The sequence below is a fragment of the Phocoena phocoena genome, chromosome 10 (assembly GCF_963924675.1).
Source record: "Phocoena phocoena chromosome 10, mPhoPho1.1, whole genome shotgun sequence".
Lineage (NCBI taxonomy): Eukaryota > Metazoa > Chordata > Mammalia > Artiodactyla > Phocoenidae > Phocoena > Phocoena phocoena.
This window is the reverse complement of record NC_089228.1, coordinates 6,736,265-6,747,254: the sequence shown is the minus strand read 5'-3', so window position 1 is coordinate 6,747,254 and position 10,990 is coordinate 6,736,265. Positions and strand designations below refer to the sequence as shown.

Here is a 10,990-nt window from a genome sequence, read left to right as displayed (position 1 = left end):
GAGACCATGCTGCGCAAGCATTTCAAAAACTCACAGACCAGTGGATTGGATAAATAGTCTCAGAAAAGAGTCTGTCTGCAGTTCCCGCCTAAGAAAACAAAACAAACAAACAAAAAAACCCCCTCCCCAACCCCCCAAAAACCAAACAAGGGGAGGACCGGAAGTGTACAGTACATTCATGCAGGGGACATGGCGCCGGGCGGGTGCATGGCTGGTCCATGTCGGGTGGGAGCCAGGAAGGGCTAGTTCTGGGAAAAACCGCTCACTCCCTTAAGCCCCCGGAGGAGATCCCGCCCTCGCCTCGAAGTGAAAAAGAGTTCAAACAGCATCGCAGCCAGAAAAAGGGTCTGTTGGGTGGAAACGGTTTTCTCGCCAGTATTTGGTTTCCTGCTGTGGCTCGCTGCTGCTTGGGTGAGTCGGGTGCCTGGACGAGTGGGTGCCCGGGAGGTGGGTGGTGGCGGGGTCCTCAGCTAAAGCGACGTCTCCAGGCTGTGGATGGGGCTCCCTGGACTTGAAGAGGTAGCTGATTTGCTTGTGTCGGTCGTCAGGTTGATCCCGCTGTCGATGGCGCTGTTGTTCTTGTTGAGCGAGGACGGCGGGCTCGAGTTCTGCTTGAGCGCGGCATCTTCTTCCAGGTCGGTGTCGTCGATGAGGGGAATGTGGGGCTGTGAATCTTCGACCCGGAATTCAGGATGAGCCATGAAATTATGGATGGAGGTTCGAGACTCAGGCTTTTCTAGACCTTCATAGAGAGAGCTACGGAACGCCTTCACGACGCGGATCTGCAAGGGAAGCACGGGGGTGAGGAGCGCTGCCCCCAGGGGGGCCGGTGGCCAAGCTCTGGGGGGCTCGGAAGAGGGGCGGGTGGGGGAGAGGGGTTCGGGCACGGCAGGTGGCTGGAATCCACAGTCGCTGGGTGTCATGAGCACGGAGAGGAGAGGGAAGAACGGAAGCGGGGATTTAGGTTGTGTTCATCCGTGAGGTTTTTAAAATTGCTTGGGTTTGGGTAAAGACTACAGTATTAGGACAGGAGGAAGGAAGGCCCATCATAGCGATGATGGGAAGCTGTGGTTAGAGGAAGCTTAGTCCACTCCAGCGGGCACCCAGACCTAGTGAGAGACTGAGCCTTGTTAACTTTAAAGCAGAGGTTCGACCATGCAGAAGGGGTGCGAGACCAGGTGGGAATAAAGGAGGAAGGAGGAGAGGCTATTTCTTTGTAAAAAATTAATCTTAGAAAAACCACACGCGGTTAAGAAACCACACGACATGGAACAGATAACGTGTCACAAACAGAAAAGGAACAGAAAGGAGAGACAGTTGGATGAGCCGGGATGAGAAGGGACACACGAGGGCCAAACAGAGAAGGGCAACATCAAACCGAAGCAGCAAAGCAAACCGAAGCCAACTCGGGGCTTTCTGGGGTGCAGAGCAGAGGCAGCCAGAAAGCACGACGGAGGCGGCAACTGATGACATTCAGGGGCGCGAGCATGCTGGGGGGGGGGAGCCACACGGCACACACAGACGACACACGGCTACACTTGGAAGCCTGGACAATGTGAATGGAGGTCGTTTGTACCCAACGTTTCTTCCCTTCATGCATTTGGGAGGTAAACACTCGAGTATAGACTCAAAGCCCTGGCCACTCATTAGAGTTGGCTTTGGGGTCCCTTATTTCCTGGGGATTTTTCCTCCTTTCTTTATTTGTGCTTTGAAAACACAATAGCAAAAAACGAGGCCAAAATCAGAGGGCCAAACCCAGGCCCTGGGTAGGATTCTAAGAGGCTGTGGAACTGAGCCACAAAACAGCAAGTTCTTTCATTTTCTGTGTCTCAGTTGGAAGCTGGGTTCCCTGAAGAATGGAAGGAGGCTGGACGCTGAGTCGTCCAGGCCAGTGGGCAGAGCACTGGATCCAGAGTCGGGAAGACCCGAGTCTGGGTCCGGGCTCTGCCACTTCGGGTGCCTTGACTGCGGGCGAGCCACACCACCGGCCTGGCCGTCCCCTGTCCCGCCTCACAGGGTGCACAGGAACCGGACCCTCACTTTGAAGAGAGGCGTCCCTTCTCTGGACTCCTGGGAGGGGGAGCCAAGCCTACCATCTCAAGGGGCCGATGGGACTCGGGACAAAGGCGCCTCCTCCTCTCTTCCCAGCCCCAACTCAGAGCAGAGCCAGTGGTGGGGAAAGCAAGGCAGTATCCATGCTTCCAAGGAGCAGAGCCTCAGCCGAGGCGGCAGGGGTGCTGAGGCCGTCCGTCTTGGCCTTCCCTCCCCCCATATCACAGGCCTGTAGGGGGACAGAGGACTGGACAGGGCAGTTGTGGGGAGGCCCTTGTGGTCCCAGGATTTGTGGAGCTAAACCCAGAGGTAGCTCGTTGGTGGGGCTCAGGGGGGAAAGCCCTGTCCATGGGAGTGAATTTTCACAGTGACTGTGGCTGATGGTTTTAAGTGTCACAGCTCAGGGTCTGCTTGACTGTTTTAGAGAGGAGTCTTTCTAAAGCACATCCTAAGCCCCTCTGCCTTTTAATGTAGAGAACACAGAGAAGAATTTAAGTTTGTCAATAAGCCTTCTTGGTCTTGTGTAAGACCCCACAGTTTTGATTTTTTTTTTTTTTTTTTAAGTTTTTCTCCTTTGCTGTCAGCCATCACTTACTAGTTCTGGCTTTCCCTTGTCTTCTCAAAAGCATCTCTGTCCCCTCTCCTTCTTATGTGCTATGGGCAGGGGACTCCAGGGAAACCTATCCGGTGGAATCCTGCTTTCAGTAAGAGGCGTCAGGTGCCGAGAGAGAGCCAGCCAGACGCCATGCGTTAGTGCTGGTCGTCCATGATGGCCATCTGGCTGCTCTGAGGTTTCTTTCTCCCTGGATTCCCTATCTGTGGCTCTGTAGAGATTATTCAATATTCTGATATCCTGATAACTGGGCCACTACTCCCTTGATTAAGTGAAAACAACAACAAAAAAGATGTTGCAGGCCTCAGTTTTCTTAACTGTAAAATGGGAATAATAATGATCATTGTAGCTGCTCAGCCCAGAGCCTGGCTGAATTGCAATAAGATGCCAGCCGGGAGCGCCTGGTGGAGGAGGAGGGATGGTGGCAGGACCCTGTCGTGTGACTGACAACGCGGAGGGGATGACACACAATGAGATGTAGGCCCCTCGCCCTCCCCCTGGAATGGAGACAACAGAAAGAATGAACTGCTCTGGACAAGACTGTGGGGACAAGACTTTTCGGGACACCCCGCCACGGCCATGTCAAGTCTCCACTTCGGATCTCTCGCGGCTGAAATGGAAAAAAGTATGGGAAGAAAAAAAAGCTCTCCCATCTCCCCTCCCTGCCTGCCCTGGTGATGGGCCTTGCTGGCATGAGCTGCACTGGGGCGTGGGGTGAGGGGGAAGAGAGGAAGGGCCTCGGTCTGTGGGCTTTCAGACCTTTTGGTTCCATCAGCACAAAGGGGGTGGGGAGCCCCATGCCCGTTGTCGATGGCTCTGAGGAAATGCATGGGCCCCGGTCTGGGGCGGGTTCGACATACTCGAATGTTTACCCGGCTTCAAGGAAGCCAAGAGTCTGGGATTGATTCACATTCATTTCAGGCTCAAGGTTAAAGACTCACAACCTCTTTTAATTTCACTCTCTCTTGCTGAACTCTGTGTCCAGGGTTCTCTAGCCCTCTAGGGAAACAAACACATGGAATATTCAGACAGCGGAGAGGTCTGGGCTCCCCCCCAGAAGCAAGCCATTTTCTCGCCAACCCAAGGTTGCACTAAGTTAGTTACCAGAATGCTAATGAGAGGTCCAGCTTCCTTTCCTTCCCTTCTTCCCTTCTCCCCCTAAGAGATGCAAACTCCTTGCCCTAGCAGTCCTCAGAACCGGGAATCTGAAGGGGGAGTGGGACAGGGGATGCCCTATCTAGCAGGGTACGGCATCCAGAAAGTGGCTGGTCTGGGGTTGGGAGTCTGATGCTCTGGGTTTGAAGGAACAGGACCTTCACTCATGGACGTGGAGCGTGCTATGAACTTGCTAAATACAAAGGTAGCTTGAGATGGGTTAGGAATTTGTGGCAATAAGAGAGAGGAGCTCTGTAGCTTGGCCTTGGATCTAAGAGCTAAATGCTAATTCTGTTCCTGATCACCGATGGAAAAATGCCTCTCTTCTCAGTCCCCGCCAGGCTGGTGGAAACTCAAGCAGAGAAAGAGCTTCCCTGGCCTTCTAGACCCCAAAGGACTGGCTCCTCCTTTTCACCGGAGGAGGCTGTGGGCGTGGGTACTGGTTCCACAGTGGAAATTCAACCTCTGTGGGCTCTAGGTCTGTGGGCTTATCTGGGAAGTGGTGTGGGTGGTGAGAAAAATGAGGGACTTTGGAGTCAGATCTCTTGTCACTTACATACTGTGTGAGCTTGGCCAAGTCAGTTCACTTCTCTGAGCCTGAGCGAAGGATGTGCTGAACTGCTTTGGAAAATTTTGGGTGAGGCTTGAGTATAAGGCATTAGGGGTGTGCCATTAAGTTTCTGGGAGAAAAAAAGAAACTCGCTTTTGAGTAAGTCAGAAGAGGAAAGCAAGGCAGGGGACCAGAGTTTCCTCCCGATCATTCCAATGCCAGTCTGACCAGACAGACTGTCCTGTCACTGCATGGTATCTGTCTGCCTGGGGCCCTCCGCCTCACAGTGGTGCTGAGGGAGGGATGTGTGATGTGCTGGGGGGGTTCCTCACCCCAAGTCATGAGTCAGAAGTCAGCCGGGCACACGCCACCCTGCCCCAGGACTTGGTGGTCACTTCTGATAGCCCAAAGGACAGTGGTTTGACTCTTTCCAGGGCACAGAGAGCCCAGGTGTCTTCAGTTCAACAGGCACCCTACTCTACTGGGGAATCCTGGGAAGAAGATCCTGCTCGGAGGAGGCAGGGGGTGGGGGGAGCCCACCTCTCCACCCACCCAATCGGGGACCCCTTCTCTTACTTCCTGGCCCCCTGCTTCACACCCTGTGGGAAGAAAGCCTTTTGGCTTCTGTAGGGACCCTGCCTGGTATCTAGAGGGCTCTCAGGGTCCTTGGAGACCAGAGGAGGTGACATTGCTATAGAAACTATTCAAGCAAAGGAGGAACTAGAGGATATTTCACATCGTGACTGTGTTGACCAAAATGTGTCTGTTGAAACCACAGAGGTCGTGATCAAGTTTGGAACCAGTACCCTTGAGCAAGGGGATGGTCAGGCGTTTTTTGAGACCCCATGCCCAGAAGTCCCAGAAGGAATCCAGAGTTACAGGCTGGATTCTACAATTGCAGGTAGGAATGCAAGATTCCTAAGGAGGCGTGATGCCTGAGGGAGAGGCAAGACGGCACTTGGGTGAGGGAGTCATGCTTGATCAGCCCCTTTGGGTCCTCTGAGAAAATGACGGGTCGTGGGCAAGGCCGAGAGCATCCTTCTCAAAGGCTGTTCCACAGTTGGGTCACCGTGGGATAAAGGGATTAATCTGGGCTAGAAGGAGATTGGCTTAGAGATAGGAAGCAAAGGGCAGGCAGAAATGGGCATTTCTCTGAAGGAAAAGTGTTGAGAACCAATTGTCACAGGACTGGCCTTATTGAATGGTTTTCTAAAGGGCAGAAGAAAAGGTTCAAGATGACTGCGCTCTTTCTTCGAGACTGGAAGAGCTAAGATGGGGGACCTAACCAAGGGAGAGGCTGCAGGTGCCCGGGGGTGCCGTGAGCCCCATGTTGGCCAGGGTGAGGCACCACGCTTCAAGAAAGAGGCCGAACCGGGGAGGATGAAGACCTGGGCCTGGACCCGGAGGCCACCCTCTGGCAGTCAGACCGGCCGGAGGCATGCAGGAGGCAATGGGAGGGCAGTGGGAGCCCCGAGAGGAAGAGGTCATTTCCCCAGGTGGCTCTCCAGCCCTGATCACTTTTGGTCTCTGCACTCCACGACAGGAGGCAGCGCTGACCAAGGCTGGAGCTTGGCTGACGCAGGAGTAGGCCAGCTGGGCGCGGCCTCCCACCGAGGCGAGGGCGCTCTGTGTGGAGCGGGAGAGGGTGGGAACAAGTGTCTCCTGCCCTGAGAAAGCCTGGCAGTGACGTGCCGGTGACAGTGCCTCATGGGAACGTGACTCAGACACCACCTGCTCAAACGTGGCCTCCCTTCACCTGGGCTCGTCTGGCCTCCCCATCGCTGTGTTTTCGTGCTGATGAATAAGCACAGGGGCTTTCCCCCGTTTCTGCATCCCCCCTGTCATTTTGTGTACTTGGTGGGACTGCACCCACGGCAAGGTCGTGGGACGTGAGTACACGCCACCGACGGCACCGTGTGGCTTGCGCCTCTTGTCCAGGGGCTCAGATGGCATCATTCTCACCCAGCACATGGCCCTCTCCTGCCCGGTGGCAGAGATGTGTGTTTTGGATGTTCTGTGCTTGGGAGGGTGGGGGGTAGAGGCACCTTTTAAAGTATCAAGAGATGAGGCCTGGAGTCTCATCAGAGAAGCCCAAGGGCTGGCTGAGTGAACAGACAACGTGAGAGGACCAGACTGCAGCTCCCGTGTGGTTTAGGAGGGGCTGACTAGAGACAGGGAAGGGAGGCAGGTGGTAAATAGAAACTCCTTGTGCCCTCTGGGACCTGGAGCCATGGGGGGTTCATAAAGATCTAGACAAGGCCAGAGTTGAGAAACTTGTGTCAGACACCCTGGTGTAAGGAGATGAGCTCGAGGGAGGGAGGTGATGGAGGGGGTCGGAGTCCCAGGTGTCCCTCCAATGAGGAAGCCACAGGTTAGACTGGGTCCCTCGGGCCTGCTGTCAGCCAGCCAAGATGCGACCCCCCCCCCCCCACTGTGCTCTACCTGAGGTCAAGTGGAATGGGTCAGGTGCCTTGTCCCTTCCAGGAAGGGCTCAGGCCTTCACTGTGCTCCAAGCCCCGCTGCAGGGAGAAGTGTGTGTAAGGTAGCTGGTGCTCTCAGATGTACAAGGAGAGAGGGCAGAAGGGGCTGAACTACTGGGTAGCGGGCCTCCAGGCTGTGATCTCCTTGGGGGCCTGGGTCCCCTGACCAACTGTGACCTCTGATCTATAGTGAGCCCTCTGGGTTGGACCTCACTGTGGCTGACTGTGACCCCTGAGAGCCTTTCCTCCCTTGACCCACAGTAACCCTCGGCCTGACTTCGACCGCAGGACTGTGATCTCCTGGCCAACTCTGACCCTGGCCCTCACAAGCCAGGCTTTTCCTGACCGGGTATGACCCTACACTGATTGGTGTGCTCCACGCCCCCCAGCTGACTGCTCCCCTCTGGCCACCGTGACCCTGTGGGGGACTGTGACATTCGATCACTGAAACCTCCCTGACCAACGGTGATCCTTTGACTGACCCAGACTTTTTGGCTACTTGTGACCCTCAGGACCCCATGACTGCCTGGTCATAACCCCTGACCCTGACCCCAGCCGACCCGGACCCCCTAAGGGACTGCCACCCCGTGCCTGGCTGTGGTCTGCTGACCGCCTGGGACCCTCCTCAATAGCCGGGGCCCCTCAGCCCCCTGGGCCTAATCACGACCTCCTGCCCCCCGAGTCCCTGGCGCCCCGGCCCCTGCCCTCCTGGCCGCCCGGCGCTGGCGACGGTGGCACCCGAGGCGGTAAGGATTCACACTCACGCCCGGCTGCAGCAGGAGGAAGGCTGGTCGGAGAGGAAAGAGCATTGGACAACGACACGCGACTAGGGCTAGAGAGATTGGCTACGTCCTGGCTCTGGCTGGTGACGGAGGATTGTCTCCGCAGGGCTCCCTGAAAGGAGGCCCCGCTCTTGAAAGTATTGACTACTTCAATCTGCAACGGAGGAGAGAACGAGACAAGTTGCGAAAAGAATGGACACGACAGCTACACGACTGACAGGCGCCAGGCCACGAGGACAGCCGCAGCCACGGCAAGACAGCACGCCACTTAAACCAAAACGACAATACCAGGCACGCTCCAAGGCTCTGAGAGACGTCTGCTCAGCTCGGGCTCCTGGGGTCCCCAGGGCCCGGTTGAGGGGGGAGCCACAGGGGCCCGGCCTTGGTCCTGCTCTAGTGACTCAGGGGCCGATGGGCTGGGCGGGGGCCCGCGGGTGGGGCGTTAAACATGGTGTTTGGAGGCAGAGGGGGTGCTCAGCCCTTGGGACCAGGCGTGCCGGGAGCTCTGGGGTGGACAGACCCTGGCCCCCCAGCTCTATCACTTACGAGCTAGACGGCCTTGGGCAAGTCACTGCCCGTGGCAGTTTCTTGTCCTTCAGAAGGGGCAATGCCACCTACCTGGCAGGGTTAGCTGTAAGGGGCAAAGCACTGGCCCGCTTAGTGGTCCGTGAGAGTCAGGCTAGATAGGACTCGTGCTCACTCAAGAAACTACAGTCCCGGTGTCCTCCTCAAAGGCTTTGTGGCCAGGATGGTGACAGCACCAGGGCTGTGTGTGTGCTGAGAGCTGCTGGACCCGCCTGGGAAGTGGGGGATGGGGGCTACCCGGAGGGCGAGTCCCGGAGCCCAGACTGCTGTCTGTCAGGAGGCTCTGGGTGTGCAACCTGCTCCCCCGACCCAGTGCCCAGATAGGGCTGTCTCCTGAACCTCGGTTACCCCTAAAACTAGGTGCGGGGCATACCGACCTCTCAGGGGGCCGGGAAGGCCAATGAGATGATGTTTGGGACAGTCCCTGTAGGGTGTGAGGCAGCCCAGGCGACCTGTTTTTGTTGTGCTAGGTGGAAATGCAGCGGTAGGCCACGTAGGACTGCAGGACCGCAGGCCCAAGGTGGGGGGCCCTGACGCACTTCCCAGAGCGTGATGGGGGCAGGGTGACCATGAACGTCCCAGCACAGCTGTTCCAGGCCGGCTGGGCAGGAGACTGAGCCTCTCTCAGTTTCCTGGTCCCTCTGTTCCTCATCCTACAGGGCTGTGAAAGCACCCCGAGAACTGCAGCCCAGACTCAGGGAGAGGGGCCGTGTGGGAACACGGGGGCTGCATGTTCGTGGCGTGTGTCACGTGGTGGCCACGCAGTCCCGTTCTGAGGCAGAGACCTGCTTCTGGCCGGACACACATCCCGCGCGTGTGCTCTACATGTGTGTCCTTGGGGTGCGTGTGCGTGCGTGTGGTGTGTGTGTGGAAAACCAACCTTTGGTCCCCAGTGGGGGCTAGGAGAGCGTCTGAAGCCCCCCGTGGAGGAAGATGTACGTGCAGGTGCGCAAGCCCGCACCGCAGGCTTTCCACGTGGCCGGTAGAATCTGGGGCCCACCCCGGCCTGAAGCTGCCATCCTGGCCTCACGTGGATCAGTCTCCAGCTTCGCCTGACCCTCCTGGCGGCCCCCCAGCAACCCTGACAGGAGCCCCTCACTCACCTCGGCCCTCAGGGTCACCCCTCCTCCACCTTAGGGGCACCCCTTGCCCCCCGCCCCAAAGCCCACAGTGGGTGTGACCCCAGTCTGACCCCGGCCAGGTGGGCAGGGAGGCAGGGCCTTCCCGAGGAGGCCGCTCTTCAGCGGCAAGGCAGAGTGTGTGTGTGGGGTACATGGGTGCACAGGAGGCTGGTGAGATGGTGAGAGCGGGTCTGGACCCACCCTCATCCCCGCATCCCCATCGCCACCCACCCCGCCAGGCACGGGCCCGGCCCCAGGAGCCGCCTGTACCTGGGTCTGGATCCGGTTCAGGCCTCGGAACCACAAGATCTGGCCCCGCCGCAGCTCTCGCTCGGCGTGGTCTATCTCCTCCACGTCCTCGTTCAGCTCCTCCTCCGGGATCTCCTCCTTCTGCGTGAGCCTGCCTGCCTCCTTGAGGAACTTGAGCCTGCTGGTCGGGATGGTGGCGATGACCTGCGAGGGGCCCAGCTGTCAGCGGAGGGCTCGGCCTCCCTTCCTCCCTCTTGCTCTTCTTACCCACTGACCTAGTTACGTTCGACTCACTCCTTAACTCGTCGCACCTCTTCCTCAAGTCAATCTTTAGATTTCTTTTTAATTTGCTTCTTAATTCACTCACTCATCCAGAGGCAGGTGGAAATCGTGGGAAATCTGGGGAGTTGGACACGTGTGACTTTGGATACCCCAGACCTTACAAGTCCTGTGACTTTGGGCAAGTCATTTAACCTCTGTGAGCTCCGGCCTTCCCATCTGGAAAGCTGGGACCAGTTCTCAGAGTTGGAGATGCTGTGTCTAAGTCACTGGCCCTCAGGTCTCTGGCTTATTCTTCCTGAGGTCACTGGGTCCTGGGGTACCCAACCCTGGGCAACAGGGGCCCAGAGCTCGCATGCCTTGGGGTCAGTCAATCCTGGGACTCTTGAAACGGCTGCCCTACCGGAAAGGGAAGGCAAGATGGGAGGGGGATATGCCTTTGTTGTTACTCTTCCTCCAAAGGGCTTGTCCGTGGGGCTGAGGCCTGAGCGGCAGGCCCTGTGGGGCAGCTGAGGTGGCAGAGGTCAGAGGCCCCTGACATCTCCTCTAGGGACTGGCAGGGGCTGCCCTGCACACTCTCAGGGGTTCCCCGGGGGTTTAAGGTGGGCCTTGCCCGCTGGCATCCTCCTTAGGTGTCAGGAACCTGCTCATCCAGACGCCGAGGGCTCCCTGAGGGACTGTCCAGTGGGATGAAGATGCCCAGGCCCTGAGGGTGCCCAGGGAATGGCGTTGTTAAGTCAAACCTAGTTTATCAGCTCTCCAAAGGAGCTCCAAAGTTTAAAGAAGATTGTTCTGAGGGAAACTAAATTTTATTCTTTACCTTCTAGTTAATTTCTCTCACTGGAATTTCCCACTCTAGCCTGGGAACAGCTTGAAGGCAAGACCAACGTCTTAGGCCTGTTGGGGCACCCACTGCCTGGATCCAGCTCCGGGTCCTGGTCAGGCGTCTTTGAGCTGCAAGCTGTGAGTTCCATGATGGTACGTGTGCGTGTGTGTGTGCATGTACCTGGTGGGAGAACGTTCTGGGGTCATGGCTAGAAGGGCCCCTAGAGAGGACACAGCCCAGGGTTCCCCGAAGCTGGGGAGGGCCACAGATGGCTGCAGACACAGCACTGTGATGCAGC

At 57.3% G+C, this 10,990-nt stretch overlaps 1 protein-coding gene across 16 annotated transcripts in view; it reads right to left on the bottom strand.

Annotated features, from left to right (window-relative positions):
• Positions 1 to 470: 470 nt before the first annotated feature.
• Positions 471 to 10,990, bottom strand: part of ATP2B2 (ATPase plasma membrane Ca2+ transporting 2) — a 107,891-nt gene continuing 97,371 nt past the window's right edge. For 13 of the 16 annotated variants that reach the window (XM_065884831.1, XM_065884836.1, XM_065884840.1 and 10 more), the window contains 2 exons: positions 9,609 to 9,791; positions 471 to 782 (listed from right to left, as the gene is read on the bottom strand). In XM_065884831.1, coding sequence (XP_065740903.1) covers positions 471 to 782; positions 9,609 to 9,791 — 495 coding nt within the window. Of the gene's footprint in view, positions 783 to 7,614; positions 7,787 to 9,608; positions 9,792 to 10,990 lie in introns of all 16 variants that reach the window. The other 3 variants (XM_065884834.1, XM_065884838.1, XM_065884829.1) reach the window with 2 other exon arrangements.